General features: G+C 31.8%; 2 protein-coding genes across 2 annotated transcripts in view; one reads left to right on the forward strand and one right to left on the reverse strand.

Annotated features, from left to right (window-relative positions):
• The window catches only part of LOC127705289 (uncharacterized), a 34,972-nt gene extending 30,968 nt beyond the window's left edge, over positions 1-4,004 (forward strand). Inside the window, exon 5 of the mRNA XM_052209607.1 lies at positions 1,053-4,004. Within this exon, the coding sequence (XP_052065567.1) occupies positions 1,053-2,602 (1,550 nt within the window). The 3' untranslated portion in view covers positions 2,603-4,004. The remainder of the gene's footprint in view (positions 1-1,052) is intronic.
• Positions 1-24,642, reverse strand: part of LOC127705292 (di-N-acetylchitobiase-like) — a 393,977-nt gene that overhangs the window by 221,745 nt on the left and 147,590 nt on the right. The window lies entirely within an intron of this gene.

Consider the following 24,642-nt stretch of genomic DNA (forward strand, 5'->3'; position numbering starts at 1 on the left):
TGAAAGCATGTTTCACTAAGCGAGTTTTTTTAAACTAGTCATATAATTTGACATATACCTACTTTCTAATTGATCATGCTGATCGAGTGACTGTATATTTCATTAGAAAACAACAAATTTCAAAATCAAAAAGGTGAAATGGTATTACCAAGTACAGTACATTTTAAGTCTTGCTCCTAAAAATGTCCCTATGGGAAAAGACGTCCGACTAGTCCGACATATATCTGACTGTAATTAACCCATGTAGTGATATTACCTGTGTACTACCTTGCTGGAAGGTCGTAAATTAATCTGTAGCTGTGATTGATAAATTCCGATTCTTACCTGTAAAGATTGATGGATGACATATTCCTGCATATTATTTCATTTTTTAAGTATAGAAAATATTGGATAAAACATTGTAAAGGACATTATAACTTTCACAACTGGCACTCCCAAAGATATGAAACTACATGTATACTACACATTTAATTAAAAAAATTTCAGACTCTAATTCAGTGTACAAAAAAAAACCTCAAGATAACTCTTATCTCCGATATTTTGCGGTTGAAATATTGGATAAATTAGATTTTTGGATGTATAAATACCGATACACTTATAAGTTTCCCTATGTTTGTTTTGAAATCTTAAATTTGTTAAAACCTAATGAAATTTGTATACGGACATGATATATAACATAAATTTATTTTTATTCTCCGTTTATAAATTTAGACATTATCAAAAAAAATGAGGTTCAAGGTCTTTCGGGCATAGTATTTTTTTTAAGATGAATTTATTTTCATTTTGAGCAGATCGTTAATCATGTCTTTATGTATGAATAATAACTTGGCTCACAAATTCTTGTCGTTGAGCGTTTCAAGTGAACGTAAGGCCAGAAAAGCGCATCAGACTCATGCATATAATTATAAATTTTTATTTGAAATTTAACTGTCGAAGTGAAAATTCTAAAAAAGTCTATACTAATTTTATGTTCTCAGTATATTTCCTTGACAAATGAAAACATATAGAAACAATTTCTAATCATTTGTTTATTTCAATGTGCTTTTCTTTAGATCAAACATCAGCTGAAATTGAAATCCACGAAAGAAACGGCAAATACTTAGAAGTAGGAGCCGTTAGACATTGTGTCCAGTTATTAGAGAGCAGGAATGTTGTGGTATTGTCTGGCAGGGAGGGCAGTGGCAAAAGTAGAAACGGTCTAGAAATACTGAGGCAGCTCAAAGGACAAAATAGAGACTTTGAGGTTTTCAAATTGATAGGACTTAATTATGTTTATGACATTTTTAAATCTAATGTGACAAGTATTGTATTTATTGATGATGCATTCGATAAAACTAGTGAACAATATTCTTACGATAAACACATTCTCGATCACTTATACTCAAACATAAGTCTAAATAAGGTCAAGTTTATTTTTACAATGAGAAACACTGTAAAACATGCAAACCAAAAGATATTAACAACTCACATATTATTTCATGATTTGGTTGATATTGATCTTAATTCAGAGCAATTTGAGTTAACAAGCGTAGAAAAAGAAAATATGTTAACTAAACGTTGTATCATGAATACCATTATGATATCCAAGGGAGAGGATGACGAGACAGGTCAACCAGTGTTAATTGAAGCTGACAGGAATCAGACAGAGGCTGGAGTGCTAGATCGAACTGTTGTAGTTCTTAAGAGAGACTTACTTAATGAAATAATCCAAACTGATCCTTTTCTTGGGTTTCCGGAGTGCTGTCGAATGTTCACTGAGATCAGAAACACCACTGCTGCTTTAGATGCTTTTTGCTTTAAGTGGCCTCCGCCTGTTTTGGTTAATGATATTGAACAATTGCGAATGGAAGGAAAGGATAACTACATAAGTGGACTAAAGTATGTAACATTGATTTATTTACTAACACTCGGTAAATTTGACAATTTAAAAAATATTTGTGGATTAGCCAAAAAGAACATCAATGTAGAGACTTGTAAACAAATATATGATGAATGTTATACATTGAACCAGTCGAATGTTGCAATACAGTTATCTGATATAGACCATGTATGTAAGATATTAATAGATCGCTATCTTGTTAACAGAGATGGGATTTACTACTTTCAGCAAAAAGCCGTAAAAGATAGTGTCCTCATTTCTTACAGCAAGATTAACCTGAAGGCAATCATACCACTGCTTACGCTCGACCACATCGTAGATTTAGTTTGCCTCCAAAGCTACATGGAACACGATGATGAGATTGTTATAAAAATATCAAAAGATCATTATAAGGAACTGGCCAAAAAAATAGTTATATTAATGAATAGTGTATGCTCGTATCACGAGAGAGATTTTGATAGAATGACACAATCCAAACTTATGAGAGAAAATGATGTAAATTTTATTAGTCAATTGATTCTTTGTTTATGCAATGAAAATGATACCTTGTTATCGCCATTATCATTGCACTTGCGTAGTTGCATTACTCCTAGCTTCGTTTTATATGTACTCAGAACTTCAGGAAATCACTTAAATTATAATGATAGATCGATATCAGTTCGAATTGATGATAAAATTTTGATCTTACCAGTATATCCAAATTTATTTAGAAATCGGTTTTAGATCAAAGTAAAACAAAAAATAGCTAAATGGTTTTTAAATTATACCAACCGTTCACTGTTAGATTTTAATCTAATATTGGTCAAAAAGCATATTTATAGTCCTCCAAAATACAGGAAGTTGCTCTTAGAAAATGTAAAACATGATGTGATTGATATGACTCAGTTATTTATTAATGTATGATTCACCTGTTTCACCAAATGAAAAAACAACAGTAGATTGGATGACGGATACTGTTGATAACTCTTTAATAGATTATGATAAATGTATTAAAGAAATGATCCGTGATAATAGGGAAGTACACTGAACTGATATTGTATATATTAAAGAAGGTTAACCACAAATGGATGGATATCAATAAAGTTGTAAAAACGTGTTCTAAATATGAAGACATACTCGAATAGGTGTTGCAGACATTTTCTTTATATTATCTGAAAAAAAGTCTTAATCAACATTACAATTGATAAATAAAAAGAACCAATAAAACGTTTTGATATTACTAAAATGGATGGCCATTGTTTGAATTGTCTGGCTTATGACAAAATTGTACAACATATTGTTTTACAGAAACCTAGCATTAGATGTTCCAATATGAACAGCGTGTGGTGTTGCTAATAAAAGAAAATGTCAATTCAGTTTAGAATTGTTATTTAAACATGGTATTGACAAATCAGCCAATATAGATAACATTATAAGATTTATTTCAACGTTGATATAATGAGAAAAACAATAAAGATGATGAATATTGCAAAAAAATTATTCTACTCATAATTAAATTATATCTAAGCTATACCGACACATTATATAAAAAAAAAAAAAAAAAAAAAAAAAAACATTTGAAATTGGATTCCACCATGGCGTCGAAGAAATAATTTGGACACATTTGATAACTATCATATTATCTTAATGATTAATTGCTGTTTCACCGGTGCTAAGGTACGGTGATTTATATGTTTTTAAAAACGCAAAGATAAATCTGTTACTTTTTCATTAAATACATACAAATGTCGTTGACCTATATAGGTTAATGAAAGCAGTAAGTCGAATATGTCATTCACCGGCGCTAGCTGTACGATTCAAAATTTGAACATAACTGCTGTGTTATTAGAGCCGTGCAAATATCATAGGTGCGATATTGTTCAATGGATAATTGAAACGTTTGATCAAAATAAACGTTTACTATAACCGGAGACCAAAACAGGCATTTACTGAAAAGTATTGATAAAAACCATGTCGACATGGAGCATGCAACTACTTGTTTATACTCGATATTGATGCTCCTGAGTAAAACAAGGAGAATGCAGATACAAATAAATGTTCAAAACTTGTAATCAATCAATAAACTTTGTATTAAGATCAAATTGTCGGATTACATTTTAACAATTAAAGTTTTGAATATTAATAATTTTTTGCATTATCTTTTCTATAATTACATTTATATTTATGACTGTTGGGAATTTGACTGCCAAGAGTTACATTGAAACACATACTTGTAGCAATATATCTAAAAGAGCCTAAAAATCAATGATTTTTATGAAAAGAGGTCCTTTTAAAATTCCATTACTTTTATAGAAAATCAGACTTCAATATCTGATTCTCGGTTTAAATCATTTAAATGGTAAATATAAACGAGAAGATGTGGTATTAGCGCCAATGAGACACGTCACAAGGTGTAAAAAGAAAACAATTATAGGTCAAAGTACGGTCTTCAACACGGAACCTTGCCGCACACCGAAGAGCAAGCTATAAAGGGCCTCGAAATGACTAGTGTAAAACAATTAAACAGGAAAACCAACGGTGTTATCTATATAAAAAAACGAGAAACACTTATGAATCACACCAACAAATGACAACCACTGGACCACAGACTCCTGATTTAGGACAGGTACATACCAATGTAGCGGGTTTAATTGTCAACCTTCATACTAACCTGAAACAGTAGTGTAACTTTTATAACATATAAAGACACACAATAAAACACCAACTGAAATGGCTTAACTCGATCAAAAAGACATATAAACAAAAACAAGTAAATAAACACTGAACGAGATTTATCTATGACACAATATAAATACAATATAAGTAAAATATATGTACCAATGTCATTAAGACAACTTTAACCTAGGACAAAATGGCGTTTAATAAAGTAACGTACACATATAAATTTAGATATAATAATTTTGTTGTTAGGAGTACAGAAACATTTAAAAAAATAATTTTGTTGTTCACAGTACGAGTACAGAAGTGAAAATCTATCGTAATACTAAAAACTTATCAAAAATTGTGAGACGAGACAAATAAATTAACATTGAATAATAGAAATGCATGACAAATTGTGTCAACATGTCATATTAAGACGAAAGTACGATTTCAAAGCACTCACAGTTACTGAACGCTAGTTAAAAGCCAAACACAATTGATAGTAAAAAAATCATGCATCAGAGACTAAAAAAAATTAAAACACATACCAGACATAGATTTAGTGTTTAAACGCCATGGACAGTCAAAAGAAGACACGACTTGTGCAATGCCAAAATAAATGAAACAAGAATCAGTAGCATAGCTAGGATTTAACCTTGTAATAAAAAGTAAAATCACAAAAATACTGAACTCCGAGGAAAATTCAAAACGGAAAGTTCCTAATCAAATGGCAAAATCAAAAGCTCAAACACATCAAACGAATGGACAACGACTGTCATATCCCTGACTTGGTACAGACATTTTCTTATGTAGAAAATGGTGGATTAAACGTATGTTTATAGCTATTTAAACCTCTCACTTGTATGACAGTCGCATACAATTCCATAATATTGACAACTATGTGTGAACAAAACAAACAGACATAATAGGTAAAAATGTCAAAATTAGGGGTACAGCAGTCAACATTGTGTTATTATCTTATTCACCATAAAAAAAAATGTAAACAAACATTTACCATGGCACAATAACACAATGCAGGATGTATAAGTACAGAGCCACGTCATATGTAACAAAGAAACACTAAAGGGTATATAGACAAAGCATATAAGCAAAAATGAAAGATAAGAATACAAAAATTATCATAGAACAATAATACAATGACTGGATGTACAGAGCCACGTCAAATGGATACCACTAAAACAAACTAAACAGTAAAAGATATATTCATAAAGACAAATAAAAGAATACTAAAATACGTTTATTAAGATGATAAACAACGTCAGTACCCAGAATCTATACTTCAAGACCATCGTGTATTATTTGTGAAGTTGATACGGAATATTTATCAACAAGGTCTTGGTACCTTCCGATGAACGTTTTTAGAAAAAGGACGAGACGTTCTTTGACATACCCTGGTTCATCAACTTTCTGCCCAGACACTGGTGACATTTTATAAAGTCTGAGTAGTTGCTGCATGTCCTCGAATACCGAATAAGTTGGGAAATGTATATCCCATATGCAAGTGGTTGGTATATTGCTACTAAGGTGCGGGAATTTGATAATTTCAAAATTAAAATCGTCTCGTTTGTCATAGATTCTGGTACTGAGATGACCGTGTATGTCAAATTCAAGGTATAAAATAAATGTGCATGATGTTATATATAGATAAAACAAGCTCTAAATAGAAAATAAACGTGGATGTGTATTTATTCATCCCAAAAAACATTCGAAAATAATACAAATTTAATAATGTTTTAATTTGTTGATAACTTTCATAGGTTTGTATGGTTTTTATTCAAACCATTCGACGAATGTAAACTTATAGATCGGCAGAAGTATATATTTTTTTATCGATAAAGTGTTCATCTCCAATATTTTGTGATATTTCAGAGGTACAGTTTTAATGTCGACTGCAGGTGTCATATGGAAAATCCCCCTTCCTGAAAATATAACCCGGGGTCAAAATACTATATTGAAAATTGAACCCTGCATGAAAATTGAACCGACTATATCTCCTTTACATTAGTTTGAATACCTTTGAAAATATCGCTAAAATAGTCTTCAAATGTCTTACTTTCATAGGGTTTCAACAAATTAATTATTGCTGCGCCATCTATGACCAAAAGGTCTGGATTTTGTGCTTGCTCGTGCAGCACTGTCCATCTTTCCAATGGAACTAACAGCTCAGATTTTGATCCTAGACGAATCTCTCCAAACTGTGAGAGGGCTTGAGAGTATGATTGGTTTTTATGCCGTACGAATCCATCTAAGTCATGAAACATACATTTGTGAAAACAAAGAACAGGTTTTTTTCAAAGATGTTATCTGCTGTTTGTCTCAATCGTCAGTTGTTGTCGATTAAACAGCAATAGCTTGTTTTGTTTAATTGGTACAAAGAGGGACTTTGACTTATTTTCTAGTCTGTAAGCTACAAACTGATGTTCAACATTTCTAATAGTTTCGAAGACACGTGGATCAACAATGTCTCGTGTATCTAGAATCAACAAATCCGCTCCTAAAAAAGTTTACCCATTTCGGGAACCAGTCAATTAGTTGACATCGTTCTAAAAATGTTTCAAGTGTTGTGTATCCTGTTCCTACTTCTGGGTCAGATCGTTTGCTATAAGCGGGACACTGGCAATTTTCTTTAATCTATTCTTGACAAAAAAAAAACATTCTTTTCAATTAAAGCTGGCTTAGTTAGAAGATCTTGATGGTAATTCAGCATCTACAATTTTGCACTTTTATCTCAAAATATACATCTACAAAAATACCAATACCTACAAAACAAATCTTATTTGTTCATAATGGCAATCATGTTTCATGCTTTTAATCTATTCTGCACCAAAAAGAAACATTTGGTAACCTAATATAAGTTAAATTTGTGTGTTTTGATATTCAATGGCGAACATTTTGAAAAAAAGCCGCCATTTTGAAATTTCAAGGTGGGACCATAGCTCATTTTGTTTGGAATAACCACCCCTACTACCATGCCAAATTTGATACTTTTGTCATCAAACACACAATTATTTCACCAATCGACCGGACTATATCTCGACCAAGTAACCAGTAATTCCCTGGTTGTCGTTGTTCGTTGTCTGTGTCATATTTGGATTTTTTTTGTTAAATTATTATTTTGTTTTTAATGAATCAAAAAAGGTCGCTGAGGTTTCTTTTGTATTGTATCGCATTTTGTTATATCGTGCTCATTATATCTTAAAACAGGTATACGATATAAGTACTATTTGAAATAACATAAAAAATGAGGTGCACACTTTTAAATAAACCTCTAGGTTATTCAGTGTGTACCACTTTTTTTAAGTTATTTCTTCATCGATAGAAAAAATGTTACAGTCATTCCTTATATACTTTACTACATATGATGGCAAGCAATCGTACCAAACATGCAAGTTTTTTTATCAAACCATCTGAGAGGAGTGCGTTTAATAGGTCATCGTGTGAATTGTATTGTGTTATATGTCCACTTTTGATAAAAATGGACATATCTATATATTTGAGATCAAAGTGCAATGGTCTATTTCCATATAAAAATGTAATACGAGATTTCTACTTTCTACGATTTTTGTCAAACCATCATAGAACTCACAAGACGCGGTGTCATTGTGTTTGTCATAGTTCAATAACTCCTGTGAAATCGTCATATCAAAATGACGATATCATATTGTTAAATACTCTAACAAGTATGAGAGCTTTCTGTCAAACGGTTTTTGAGAAGGTGTGTTCATAAGATGTCTTTATGGGACTATCCTTTTTATAAAATGTATTTCTAAAAAAAACACGGTATAGACCATGATATTCTTCCAATAATGAGAAACAATCCTACCTAGTCGATCTGAGTAAATTCTCTTATTTTTTTGAAGTCTAAAGAGTATTGCAAAATGAGAGATCTATATTTTAAGAAGATTGCTACCAAGTATGTAAGCCTTCTGGTAGACTGTCACAAATGGGTTGCGTTCACATGACACCATTGTGATACATAAAAAACAATATGGTCCCATAACTTTCATAAGAATTTTAAAGTCCAAATGGCGGTAACATGGTAAAGTATGATCAAGAGAATGTCTTGAAAAATAATTCTACCAAGTATGTTAGCTGTCTGCCAAGCGGTCTCTGGGAAATGTTGTGTTTTGGACAGACAAACGGACTGTTCAAAACTATTACTATTCCATCACGGCGCGTTAATCGGAAGACAAAGAAAGGGAAAAGACACCAAGTATCCATGATACGGGGAAAAGACAAATGAAAGTCCACAAAACTCTAACCAGTACAAAGCCTCTAACTCATGTTCAGAAAATATATCGGGTTATTCATGACAAGTTGTACTCGGTTGTATTATCAGACTCGGTTGTGGTAATGTATTACAGATTGAAGTAGAAACCATCTAATCAATGACACCATGTAAACAAACGCCTTGTTGATCGAACCTAAAACAACAAAATAAATATGGGTTCATAAAATGAAATAGCTAGTTTTTTTTTTTTTTTTTTACATTGATATTACATAACGGTCAAATACGTCGTTGAACTGAGATTATCAATATTATAACAACCATTTTATTCAATTTCCTACGATTCCTACGAATATGCAACATTTTTATGTATACTAGTAGTTGATTAAGTTGAACTGTGAGCTATGGCTCACAAATTTTATCCCCGCTATAATTATTCGGTGAAAAGAAAGTTGATGAGCAATGGATGTGAAAACACATCATGTGATAGACGCATGCTCACGTGATGCGAGATTCAAAACAGCAAAACGTCCAAGGGTAATGGTTTTTACTCGAAACAAAAATCCAGTAGTTTGATTGGTTGATTTCTGAGAACAACAAATGTGCTGCAAGGCCTGACTTGTACTTTTTAAAAAAAACACAACGAAACTTTCATACTCTGCCATTATGTGAGGGAATATATAAGTATTTATTAAACTGGATGTTGTAGAGTGTTGAATCTGAAAATGCATCAAACGATGTAACATGCTCACATGAAACATAGAGTTACATTTTTCGCAAGTATTATAAGTTCCCGAGAAAAATTCGACGAAATTTTCATACATAGCCAATATGTTACATTGGTATTTGGTTAAAATGAAGTTTACAAAAGATGAATATGAAAAGATAACACACGTATGGTATGCTCACATGGAGAAAGTCAAAAGCTACCAAAAGGGATTTTTACTCCAACTCACTAGTCGAAAATGAACTGACGATATGCAAAATAAATGTGAAATATTTCTATGTAAACCAGTACTCACGCACAAACCTCAATATATTTTTTTCTATACTGGTTGTATACATCACCAGAACTTCAACTTATATTTAAGCAGCAAAGAATAACCTCTGAAATTTTTAAGTATATTGGCAAATTTAAACGGATCGTATTCCAATATAACTTTTACGCGAATACATAATGCATTCGGAAGATTTACTGTACATGCAGATCTACAAAAATCGAGACACATGCGCTTAAAATACTTTTTAATAAAGTAAGAATTTTTAATGGATAATTAACTCCTTAACCCAAACAGACATTTCATTTATTTCGTTCTACTCACACAAAAAAATAATTGTATTATCAAAAAATCCTGGAGAAAGGCCTGCGCAAAATGATTTTATTCGGTAAATTGTATTATGCTGATGTCTATGTGGAACACTCAAAATTGGTATATGAATTCTTGAGCACTTTAGATTAGATACAGGCTTTTGTTATGGGCTTTGGGACTAGCTGTCAGTTAGTAATTGCGAGTACACTCGGATCTGAACTTATTCAATATGTGACTGTTCCAGGTTAGGAGCTTGTAATTGAGTGATTGTCGTTTATTGCTGTTTCGTATATCTTTTTTATTTTATTGTATTAATTGCATTGTTTGTTCTTGTGTTGTGCCGTTACCCTAGTGTTCAAGGTTATTGGGGGCCTTCAAACATGTTTAAACCCGCCGCATTCTGTATATCATATAATGTTTTTTTTTGTTTGAATTCTGTTACGTTAAATTTGTCATTTAAGGCTTTTTATAGATTACAATACAGTATGTGTTTTGTTCAATATTGAAGGCCCTATTGTGACCTATAGTTGATAACTTCTGTCTTTTCGTGGAGTTGTCTCGTTGGACACGAACCATGAAAATAAAGTTACAGTCAGATGAACCCTACAATGGTATGTACACCTTACACTCATTCCTTATACCAGATACAGTTGACATAATTATTCCTTATAGTAAACGTTCAAAACAAAAAAGACAAAGAATGCAACACTTAAGCAAGTAACAGGGACTGTTGTCTCAAATGAAGATGACTACATTAGCCAAAACGAACACACCAGTCAGGTCTTTACACCAAATCTACCTTATTAAAGATTAATAATTTTCTATTAACTTAAACAAGCAATGACCTTGTTTAATTTTTGAAGATTCAATCTAATTACAGAAAAAAGTAAAATAACAAAAATACCGAACTCCAAGCGAAAATTCAAATCGGAATGTCCCTAATCAAAAGGCAAAATCAAAATCCCAAACACATCAAACGAATGGATTTCTGTCATATTCCTGACTTGGTATAGGCATTTTCTTATGCAGAAAATGGTAGATTAAACCTGGTTTCATAGCTGGATTTATACCTCTCACTTGTTTGACAGTCACATAAAATTCAATTATATTGACAACAATGTGTGAACACAACAAACAGACATAATAGGTAAAAATTTCATGATTCTAATCTAACACAAAGCTCCGGAAATAATACGAATTTTACAAAATCACTCATTTTACAAAATCACTTTAACATATCGAAATAAATGTTGGGCTGGTCATCAACCAGAATCAGTATTTTAACATTCCAGAAAAAAATATGAATCTAAAGACATTGAAATCATCTATTGGTTATGTTTTTCACATGTTGACAAGGAGAGTTGGAAGTCTGTTCCAGTAAACACGGTGTTTACGCTTTCAACAAGGTGCTACCATATTAAGGAAGTGTATCACTGGATTGGGCATTCTTTCCCTTCGTAGTTATAATATTCTGAGCTCAATTCATTGTTATGTATTAACTATAAAACTAAGATTTATATGTAGACAACACACATATTAATCATGTTAATATAAAATATCAGGTAATTATATTAAAAAAATTTACATTATCTTCATTATAACTGTCAGAATAAGGTTCGTAAATCTAGATCGTGACCAAATGAAAATACTGCTGTTGTTAAGCCAACAAATTCCTTTTTATTGACATGTTAGTTCTTGCCCAAAGGTAAACAAATATAGGGATTCAACCCTAAAATGTAATTTGTATCATCTCAAATACTGATAAAATTCAAAATGTATACTATGTTAATCGTTACAACGCTCGCCTAACAAGTACTATCCACTCTCAGCTGTGTACAGGTGTACAAACATATATAAACTTACTAAGACAATGAATTTTGTCATTACAGCCACGTTGGAAGTGGTGATACTCCTCAAAATTAGTAGCATTCCTTTTGGACACGGAAAGATGTAGTTTGCTATTCATTTTTATAAGAAATGTACTGATTTTTATACTTTACAATGATCAGTTTTATTGAAATACAATTTTGAAAACGACAGTATATTCTTCTTTTATCTCACCTTTATGTTGACTTCTTTTTCACTGGCATATATATATCAAAACGAACAGATTAAACACATCTAACGAATGGAAAACAACTGTCATATTCCTGACTTGGTACAGGCATTTCCTTATGTAGAAAATGGTTGATTAAACCTGGTTTTATAGTTAGCTAAACCTCTCACTTGTATGACAGTCGTATAGAATTCCATTGTATTGCCAACAATGTGTGGGCAAAAATAACAGACATAGTTGGTAAAAACGTCAAAAATCGGGATACAGCAATCAACATTGTAATATAATCTTAATCACTATAAAACAAATAACTGTTTCAACAAAGATATACAAAAAAGGCATGACATAATCAAAAATGAAAGAAAAGAACTCAAAATTTACTATAGCACAATTGTGGCATGTAACAGTACCGATCATAAGTATATACTAGTAATAAAAAATGGATAAACAATAAAGGTTAGAAATATACAAGGAAAAACGAGGGGAACGTAACACACTATTAAGATGATTAACAACGTCAGTACCTAGAATCTATACTTCAAGACCATCATGTATTATTTGTGAAGTTGATACGGAATATTTATCAACAAGGTCTTGGTATCTTCAAATGCTTGTTTCAGAAACAGTTCGAGACGTTTTTTGACATAACCTTGGCTCATCAACTTTCTGCTCACACACTGTTGACTTTTTTATAAAGTCAGAGTAGCAGCTGCAAACTCTTAAATACCGAATGAGTTGGGAAATGCATAGCCCATATGCAGGTGTAGTTGGTATATTGCTGCTAAGGTAGGGAAAATACATAATTTCAAAATTAAAAACGTCTCGCTTGTCATAGATTCTGGATTTGAGATGAGCACTCATGTCAAATTCGAAGTTTAAGTCTAAAAATGAGGCGAAAAAAGCAATGTCTGTTGTTTCTTTAATGTCTAGTTCTGGAGGATATATCAATGTAACCCAATCAGAAGAATTTGGATAGTTAATGGAAAGAACATCATCAATATATCTGAATGTGAAATTAAATGATCGGGCTTCTTTGATTTTCTTATTTTTGACAAGTGTCTGAAGGAACTCCGACTCATATGAAAATAAGAAGAGGTCGACAAGGAAAGGCACAGTTCATTCCGTTAGGAATGCCGACAACTTGCTGAAAAAGTATACCTATCAATTAAACAAATATGTTGTCAATGACAAACTCCAGCATACTGATCATTTGTTCCTCTGTGAAGCATGTTTTACTTTTTTGTTCACTATTAACAAAATATGCCGTATGGTATCCCAAAGGAATACATTCATAGCGTATTTTTATATTGATAAGCATTGTAGATTATTTCCTGTAGACGATTTTTCAATTTCACATTGGGAATGGTGGTATACAGGATTGAAAAATCTAAAGTTTTTATAGAATTTCAGAGAAAGATCGAAAAGGGTCATCGTTTACTGCGGCCATAATGTTTGTCAATATAATAGACAATTCCTTTGTAGAACATACAAATGAGCCGGCAATGTACTGTTTTTTTGTACGGATTTTTGTGAAGTTTAGGCATCCAATACAAACAAGGTAATCCTCAGATTTGCTGTTAATGTAATGTTCATTGAATCCATGAAGGACTTATGATTCGCCAACATCTCATCCTTGTCAAATGAAATGTTTTCGTATGTGGGATTACCTGAGTGCTTATTCATTCTTATACATTTGCAAAACACTCATAGTAGTACGATTTACATACAAATACAATATTATTTGAAGCTTTGTCCACACGAACAACAACATATTTATCGTGAAGAGATAATAGACATTTCACAGTTTCTTTGTCTCTGAAAACGGACTTTGGTCGATCATTCACACAGTTTTTCAACTTATGAATTCGACGTTTTATCAGAGACCTGATTGTTTTGACCCATTTTTACCATGTGTCCAGTTCAACTTCTTCTCGTTTAGCCCATGCTCTGGCGTAGTCCTCGATGGTTTTCATAATTATTTTGAAGTTATGGTTCCAATTGATGTGTTGGGGTTCTCTGAACTAAGGACCATGAGATATCACCTTTCGGCGATGTCCATGTTGAATTATGTTTAGATCCCCAGTAATAACATAGCCAGAGGGGCTGTAAATATAAGGCGATTGGGAACAGTCACATGTCGGATGGTTTTTTAGGTATTTTTCTAAATCAAGTTCCTGTAATGGGTTTACAATTTAATCCTAATTTTCAATTTATTGCCGAACAAAACAGAGAAAACATTTATTCTCAATAGTTCTTTGAAAATTGTTGAAAAAATGATCTACTTTCCGCGGTAAATATGTGATAATTTGTCTTTTTTTAAACAGCTTACCTCTTTCTTAAACTAAGTTGACAAATAGATTACTTACATATTCGTAAATTTTACGGACGCCATCACGAGTTGGTTGACCGTTATGGAATAACCGTTTCACAGATGATATCGGATATGTTCCTTATGTCGTAACTACAATACCCTTCCCTTTTCACGAATGTGACCTTCCGAATTAGACTATTATTTGTCTGTTTGTCTTTTTATTTTTGGCCATGGCATTGTCAGTTTGTTTTCGATCTGTGAGATTGACTGTCCCTCTGGTATCTTTCGTCCATCTTTTACATAGTTTTCATATACCGTAACAATTCATATGTGTCTTGCTTCTTGCAGTTACAGTTTTACTTTTATTTTAACTGGATGATGATTTCTAAAGTTTATATCTTGATTTATTAGTGAGTTTTATTTAAAATTATAAAAGAGCCGTAGGGCGTATTTAAACCTGAACGCATCAAAAAAGAATATTTCATTTTAGTTTGGTCGGTAAAAAAGGATGCAAATCTTTGCAGATAATAATGTTTTGCGGTATATAAGTCAGATAGTGCATATTCTAAGGTTTTTCTTGTCGTATTACACACCTTGGGGTGTCAGGATTGCCCAAAGAAAGACCTCCCTACGGTCGGTCTTTCGTTTGATCAATTCTGACAACCCTCGGACAATAAAAACCTCAGAATATGCCTTTTCTATAACTTATCAAAGTCAATTATCAAGTTTGTCATTATACTCATTCATAAAATGCTTACATGCAATAAGTCAAATGTACCATTGACACAAAAAATTTAAAGAAATTGAAATCAAAATGGTTTATTCTTATTAATAATGTATTGTGAGAAATATGCTTGAAATAAAAGTTTTCAGTCATACCAACTCAGAGTCGTAGGTTTCACGAAGTGACATAATGTTTCACTGAATGAAAACTGACTATTAACACAAAGATAAGTCTCACTGATGTACCTACTTCATGTCAAACTTTATTGTTGACACCAATCACACCTGGTACAGTACGCCTAGGTCTCACTAATGCCTAGATATTGTATAACTATTGTAGTAGGCAAGCCAAATAAGGTCAAAGTATCATCACTCTTACAAATATCGTCACCTCAATTTGGTATTAAAGTATGGACATAAAAGATTAAAAAAATAAGAATCAACAACGTATTAAACTTTTCTTACCAACATCTCATGTATATGTTTATATTAATGTGCATTATACTGCAATTGGTTAAAATTGTCAAAATTCAATAACTATTGAAGATTATCAAACACATATGACCGCTATCAAATATATTTGCAAGCTAGCAGCAAAGAACAAGTTGTTTATATACTCATTCTTTGTTCTTTAGTTGAAAGTTGTCTCATTGGCAATCAAACCGCATCTCCTTTTTCAAAGCAAAATTACTCTCATAGTTGTCGTATTTGATACTCAAAATAATTCAAACATTAGTTGAGAGGGAATTAAATACATAAAACACAAGGTAGACTTTTTGTTTAACCGATAAATGTACACCAGAGGATTTATTATTTTGACAACATGTAACGAGCCCGGGGCTCAGACCTCCTAGGATCACAACGTCTGGGATCTGCTTCTCTAATGTCCTATCATAGCTGATCAAAATGTCTTTGATTTTTTTTCTTGAATGCCTCATCAACATCTGAAATGAAAACCATAGTTGTTACAGAAAACAATCTCCGAAAAGAATTGTGCAGTTTAAATATGGCAATTAACCGAAATAAAAATGTTTAACACTACTGTCAGCACTTTTGGCTAAAACATGGCGGTCAATCGTATATGGTGGAGGAAGCTAAAGTCAAATGGAGAGATTCATGACCTTCGGTAGGAAAATTACAATCCCTTTTAATATGATTGTAATACAACACTACACAAATGTCACAGGAAAACGTCAAGAGATATACAAATGGTCTTCAACAATAGACGTGCCAAATTGTACCATGACTGGTTAAAAAATAATCTACTTTAGTCAAAAGAACATGCTCCTTGGAAATAGAAATGTTAAGAAAAATGGCATTGTAAGTAAAGACGTACCTACATTTTTTGTAAGATATTAATCTATTCAATACAGAAAGAACAACTAGGAAATGTTTTGTCATTGCAAAATATCAAAGAAAAGTATCTATTAGACAAAATATATACTTGCGTTATTTTAACAATGGGACTGATGTTTTAAACTAGAGCAGGTCACTGCTATTTTTTTTACCACATTTTCTAATCAAATATGTATTTGGGTAAGTAGTAAGATCTTTTTTTCCCAAAACGTTCATGTCTTCCTTATGGTAAACTAATAAGGGAATGAATTGATCCCCATTTTTTGTGCTATGTTGTTGTAACTCATAAACTTTGAGACGTGGAGACCTACAGTATTTTGATATGAGGTCCTGCGACCATAAACAGAAAATCGGGGCCAAGGTCAAAGTCGAGATATTGTTCTAAATTTTGAAAGTAACATGTTATCGCAATTCTTCAGAAATCGAAAGAGTTGTCGACATGAAATTTTGACAAATTTGAGGTTGCGACTTGATGCAACGCCAATGCAATTTTGGCCGAGGGTTCACACGATATAAACGTTCCTGTATTGTAGCTAAACATACGTGATAGTAATGTTTACGTTAACATTTTGACATAAATATTCAGAACGTATATAATGAGATAATGCTTACCCTTCCAAAGCACCTGAGATAACCCCTAGTTTTTGGTTAGGTTCATGTTGCTCAACCTTTAATTTTTGATGTTGTGTTTTGTGTACTGTCTTTTGTTTTTTTTTTCTTTTTTAATCTAAACGTTGTCAGCTTAAACTCGATTTATCAGTTTGAATGTCCCTTTGGTATCTTTTTCCTCTCTTTTAAAGCATACCTTGTGTTTTGTTTTGTTTACTGTTGTTTGTCTTTTGGTCCTTTTTTATTATTGCCATGGCGTTGTCAGTTTATTGTCGACTTGAATGTTTCTTTAGTATCTTTTGCCTATCTTTTATGTACGTACTATCTAGATGTGAGATTATTTAAACATATTTGATATCAATTCAGATTGATGAAAGTAACTTAATTTTCCCCATGATTGCGTTTTATTATCAAGTGTCATTATCAGTGTTAGACGGTTCATTAATTTTTACAACAATTCACACCGATACGATCAATGAGGAAGGTAACGTATCATTTAAACTTTGAACAATGTCATTGAAACTTAAACTAGATAAAAACCAAATAAAAGTAAATATAAAGTACTAGAAGTTGTAGATAGGGTCGTTTGTTATAAAGCTGTTAAAATAGAATACTTAAAAAGGACGATATCTAAACGTTATGAAAAGGTTATACGAATGTAACAAGTTTCAGTAATAAATTTAACGGAGAATGAGTGCAGGAAGTGCAGGAATTCAGTCGTATTAAGATAGCTGCAATTACTTGAAATCGTAAACGATGAAGGAATTATTAACAAGAGGAAATGTTCATATTTGTAATTAGTGTCTCTAAAGTTTTTATAAACTGTCTTCTTTTTTGTGAAGAAGGATTACGAAAGTGATTACACAATTTAGAAAAAAAACAAACATAAGCATTTCATATGTTTCTGTTTTTTTTTCATTTGAAAAATCTTCCATTTAATATTTCTGTTTCCCCACGAGTGTCTTTCACTTGCATACGTTTTACACCAAAGTCTGGACTGATATGATATGTGACTTATAACATATTATAAAATATCTAAAAATATTGCATTATTGATATGGAAAGAATCGGTTTCTCTGATGTACATAAAATTATAAAAAAGGCCATATTTAGAATAGAAGTAATTGTCTGTTGTGAAAAAAAGATTTCAAACATTTCGTACCGTAAGTCATGCTAGCTAGAGCGTAAGTTTTAATAGTAACAAAAATTAACCTATTCTGTGTATTTTTAGTAACATTTCATCTGTTTTCTCTAAAGAAACAATACAAACTAACATATCTTTGTTCTTTTTTCCATGGGTAGTTTTTGCATTTGCATTCACATAATATTTCCGTATTACCATATTCATATTTAAACTTGTACATTATATATGAAGCAATACAAATTGTAATAATTGTTTAACCTACACATATATATGTGTCATAAAAGTTATGAGATAAACATTTTAAAAGTAGAAACGCAATGCAACAAATTGAAATGGCAATCATGTCCGTATTAAGAGTATATAAGCAGTGGTAAAACCGATAGCGCGAGAACAATAGAAAGGTAACTCTTTTTATGAGAAAGTCGACAAAATCTGCAGTGAAGATACTGATTAAACATCATTTTTAAACATCAATCTAACATTTTAAAGAAACTATTTGTTAAACTGTGTTCTTTATTATTTGATTACAATTTAAAGAATAGGTTGTCCCGATTTTTGTATACGCATTTGCGGTCTTTTTGATGTATTCGAATTCAATGTTCACATCGGGATAAGGTCCGTTTTAATATGCTTAGTTACTTAATTTCAAAGTGTTATTTTTTGCTACATACATGTATCAATCATTCCTTTTGATATTTCCGAAATTTTTCTGATCTAGCTGCATACATATACGGATAATTTGCAAGTTACAAAGAAACAGCCTGTAGAATATTAGATGAAAGTTGATACTCTAGAAATGTACTTCCATAGGAAGCTTATAAACCAATGTTACACAAAGCTTTTGCTTTGCTGTATCCGTTGTTTGATGAGTCATTTCTACACGAACGCGCGTCTGGCGTACACAATCATAAGCCTGAAATCTCTGATCGGCTAATCCTGTTTAATCCTCATTTATTTTCTATGAATCCCTTTGAAAATGGGGGACATAGTTCATTGACAACTATTATTTTCGTAGCATCAATTTTCTTGTCTGTTGAATTCTTTTGGATCCTGTTAACTCTTCAACGTTATAAAAAATATATTCATTTTCAAATATTTTGATATAGAGCATAACTGAAGTTTGTCGAAACGCGCATCTGATGCAGTCAAAAAAATTGTACTGTTGATGTTATGGATGATTTCAAATTGACGACGTAAGCTCATTCGATACATGCATTTCTAACATCATATACTGTGGATTCATTATTTTTCGTTGGATACCAATTTTCGTGGATTTCGTGGGTACATGTGAACCACGAATTTAAATGTTCAACGAATTCCAAATTTTCCATTGGCCTTTATGCAGACTATGGTAAAACCACGAAATTAAATATCCACGAAAGTGTGAGTTAATCTCAATCCACGAAAATTGGTACCCACGAAAATAAATGAATCCACAGTACTACATTTTTTACATATCAATTCGGGGCATTTTATACATATATTTCCCGTGCCTGAGGGAGATATGAAGATTTGTTCACCCAAGAAAAATCATATTTTACGAGGGCATCATCGCCCGAGGGAAATATGACTTTTCAAGGGTGAACAAATCTTCATATCTCCCATAGCCAAGGTAAATGAATGTTTTATTCTACTGCCTATCTTTTTTTTTTACTTCTGAACATATGATATTAATTTACATAATTGTATTCTTATCCGTTTTTTTTTATAACTTAACACAACATACACGTCAAGATAATCATAAAATTGAAAATGGAAATGGGGAATGTGTCAAAGAGACAACAACCCGACCATAGAGCAGACAGTATCGATTAGAAATTAATTATTTATTCTTTTCTGTTTGTTTTTAGATCTGAAATAGTTTTTAAAAACGAAATTACTATACTATCTTTAAAAAAACGATCAAAACTTTTTAAACATTAACCGCGGATAACGTCGCACAAGGCAATCCCGACGTTCAGAGGGGAACATGATACTCAGAAGGGAATATGAAGTTTTGTTCGACGTCACGTGGATTAGTTTCAGCCAATCAAATGTTGATTATCAGAATAAACATGCAGTGGAATAATATAGCCTACTATGTTGTATGGGGTTTACTCATTATCGAGGTGTAATACCACCAAATCATAGTACGTGACATCCGGTTGCATACAAAAAAAAAGAGTTGAAAAAAAATATTTCCTTGAATTTGACAGTTGTAGGAAATTAATCCTACATTTCATTGCAGTAAAAAAATTTTGAGTCATAAACATATATCTCGTGTGTTTCAAAGCACTATTATTTTTTTTTATTTGGTGTTTCTTTAGAATATTTTGGAAACTTGAGGTTACATGGTTACTAAAGCATGTAAAGCTTGTACACAGGGAAAAGGGGATGAACATTTGATTTGTTAATTTCCAGTGATACCTATTTTCGTATATGCTATGAAATTTTATGTAAAATGTTGTCTATAGTACTGAACAGGATAAAACTTTAATCATGCCAAGTATTTCTTTATTTGAAACAAAGATGAATTCTGCACAATTTTTTGAAAAGTACAAATTTAACAACAACAAATACGGGAAAATCAATGATGGTACTACACCTATTATGGGAAGCTGTACCTTTGACCTTGTATGTACTCTCGTTTGTAAAAATTTTATGGTATTTAAGTGAAATATTACAAAAATGTATTATTCTGAATGGATTGAGTCTCACAAACACATTCTATGAGAAAATTGGCTTGAAATAGGACCACGAATATTAGTAGACAGAGCAAGCCATACTCATTATTTTTTGGGGGCTTTTTCTGTCTTTTTCTCCTTTTTTTTGTATTTTGCTTTGATAGAAAACTTTTTCCTAAGTAATAATTGAATAAATATATAGTTATTAGTAAATGAAATTATTTTTGAAGCAGTAACAAAAATTATTCACTAAAATGGAAGCTTTTCATGTCACTCTCTGGAACGCGGCGTAAATTTAAGTTTTACGTAAGGACTTATTGAAACCTCCATGGAGTCAGTAAACTTTTATTTGGATAGTTCGTTCAGCTTGAATACTTCAATTACTTATTTATTTTCATATGTCTTTCATAAATGAGTGAAAGTTACCCCAAAATTTGTATTTATTGGCCTAAAAAGTAGAAATTTTGAGGAAATAAGAGGTATAAATGGACCAAAAGGGACTTTATAATGAAGACAAAGAGGTCCGTTACTGGTATTTATCAACATAGAGTCATCTTTTGTATCATATTAAACTGTTTGTGGGCAGATGAGATACATTTGATCATTTATTGGTCCACACTTTATTCTATCATGATGCGGCTTTATTTGGATTTTTTTAAAGAAATTTGGTCGAATCGCTGTAGACGTCGTCTTACATTATACTAGACCAGAAGATGCCTGCGAAATCGCGGTACAATTGGATGCCTGTGTTTACACATAAAAAGGAAGGAGATCACTTCGACGCGTTCAATGCCCATTTCATTTTTGGATAGTTCTGCAACTGAGTAAAAAGGGTGGATATTGTTCAATTTAGCAAAATAATGCACTAACAATACAATACAGGATCCTGATAGGCCTAACTGTCCTATCTTTTATCCTTTCTTTTTACTTTCACTTTTGCGGGCAGTACGTCGACTGATCATGCGCGAAAGCGTATAAGACACGGATCGATTACGGTCTCCGAATTTGAATATTTTCTCTAAAATTGGCGTTTTCTGTGGAAAAAAGATTGTTTCAAAGACAAATTTAGGAGGTACAAAACACTTTTATACGTCATATCACAAATATTTCCGACTTTGTATGGTTTCAGAGGAGTTGCGGCTCAATGAAATAGGTCTCTTCTTTTAGTAGTATAGATTTTTCTCAAACTATTGAACTGATTATGACAAAACTTAACAGTAATGCTTGAAATGACCAATATTACAAAGGAAAAAAAAAAAAAAATCAGTTTAATCAACAAAAAAGTCTTCTTTAGGTGCAATACCACCAAATCATAGTAAGTCACATCCGGCTGCATACGAAAAAGGGTTGAAAAAAAATATTCCTTTATATTTGACAGTTGTAGGAAATTAATTCTACATTTCATTGCAGTAAAAAAAGTTTGAGTCATAAACATATATCTCGTGTGTTTCAAAGCACAATTATTTTTTATTTGGTGTTTCTATTTTGTCTATAGTACTGGACAGGATAAAACTTAACTCGTGCTAAGTATTTCTTTATTTGAAACAAAGATGAATTCTGCACAATTTTTTGAAAAGTGCAAATTTAACAAAGACTCATAGGGGAAATTAATGGTGGTATAACACCTCAAAGACCGTACGGTGACCTTAGATAGTTAACTTCTATGTTATTTGTCCTCTAATGGAGAGTTGTCTCATTGACATTAAACCATTGTCGTGACGTCAACCTATTCATTTACCGTGGATTCTTTTTCTAGAATCAACGCTTTCTAAATCTGTCGCTGAAATAGATTCACCAAATTATATTCAATTGTTTCCTTTGTGTGCCTAATTTCATTAAGTTTGAATTAGCTAATTTACTGATTTATGTTCACTAATGGAATTAATTTAAAAACTTACCTTTAATTTTTGAAATTTTTATATGCCTTCACTAGGAATCGAACCCGTCCTTGAAATCTGTTATGTGTGACTGACATCAACATATCGACGAAACCTCTCGGCTACCAATTGGTTACAATTTATATGTCTATTTTATATATATAAATGAACATATGATATACATCAAGACAACGGACACACAGGGCTTGTACCTTTATATATACATAATAGGCAATCGTATAGTATAAGTTGGTAGCCGCGAGGTTAGCATGGTTAAGATCAATGAGTTAAAGAGTCAAGTTAAAGGTAGGGACTTGTCGGTTTAGGTTCAAATCCCTGTATTCTCTTTATTGTCCCTATTCTTTAGTTTTTCTGTTTTGTTTTTTTTTTTCTTATTTTGTATGTAATTGTTGATATTTTTGTACTTTGGTCAGGTTGTTGTCTCTTTGACACATTCCCCATTTCCATTCTCAATTTTATTAGAAATAAGTTCGATTATGTCTTATTTTGTAAACACAGATAATATTCAGATGCCTGATAATTTAAAGGCAGACGTGTTGTGTTATATTTGTATTTTTCTAACCAATTAGTTGTGATCTTATATTTAATAATGCATCGATGAACATGATACCATGGTTATTTAAACTCACTTACAATACCTTCTAATTAAGAAAAGGCTTTAATTTTGAAAAGACATTAACACAATAGTTTAAGTTATAGATACAATAGATAAGCGTTGATTCATGAAAAACAAACCATTCGCCCTCCGGGCTCATGGTTCCTTTTTCAAGAATCAACGCTTATTCATTGTATCTATATTACATCATACCAAATATTCTTCATTTTATATATAGACGAAATGCGCGTCTGGCGTACACAATTTTAGTCCTGGTTTCTATGATGAGTTTATAAATTTTATACAATTAAGGTCAAGTTGAGTTAATAAACTGCATTGTTAGGATTCATGTAGATGAGTTGCATTTATGGAACTGAGAGAATCATATCAATGACAATACACTCTTTTTTTACCCGTGATGAAAATTGACATAACTTTTCTATCCAAATGATATGATAACACAAACAGATAATGCAATGTATTTAACCATAAGAATTTTTTAAGTCCGTTATTTTGTAATATTTCCAATCTTTTACCTTCTTGTTCATTTATACTTTACCATTAAATTATGATAAAACAATATATCGTGATTTGACTTTTCTTATTGGTTTCCGATGTAATGATACTTTTAAAAGGTGGATGCTCTTTTTTGTCCCAACTAAGGTCAATGTATCGAAAACACTGTGATTGGAAAAAAAGCATCTTCTGAACATATTACCTCACGATAAGGCATGAATCAGGGTGTAGAAAAATATGAAATAATTTTACATACAGAAGAAAATAAATTTTTGAGAATTTTAAAGCATTTTGTAATCACTACATAGTAAAATGCATAAAAGTACTAGGGTTGTAAAGATAGCAAAAAAAAAAAAAAAAAAACGATCATCATATTTACTTTATTTCTGAATTATATATTGAAAGTACTCAGTTAACTGCGTACGTAAATGTAAAGGTTTTGGGTCAGTGTTAGAATGTGGTGACAATTCTAAAAAGGCTATCATTATCCATATGACCTAGAAAATACTACTGTCACACCATGAACATACATCACGTTATTACCATTATAAGCCTCGTTATCCTTACCAAAAAAATAATCACTGGTTGTAATCAACACCTTGAAAAATTCATTTAAAAATATGTAATTGAAAGCATCCCGATAAGAACACTTATATGTTGATGTAAATGTTAAATCTTTTCTATTGTTAAAAA

This window comes from Mytilus californianus, unplaced genomic scaffold (assembly GCF_021869535.1).
Source record: "Mytilus californianus isolate M0D057914Y unplaced genomic scaffold, xbMytCali1.0.p SCAF_6, whole genome shotgun sequence".
Lineage (NCBI taxonomy): Eukaryota > Metazoa > Mollusca > Bivalvia > Mytilida > Mytilidae > Mytilus > Mytilus californianus.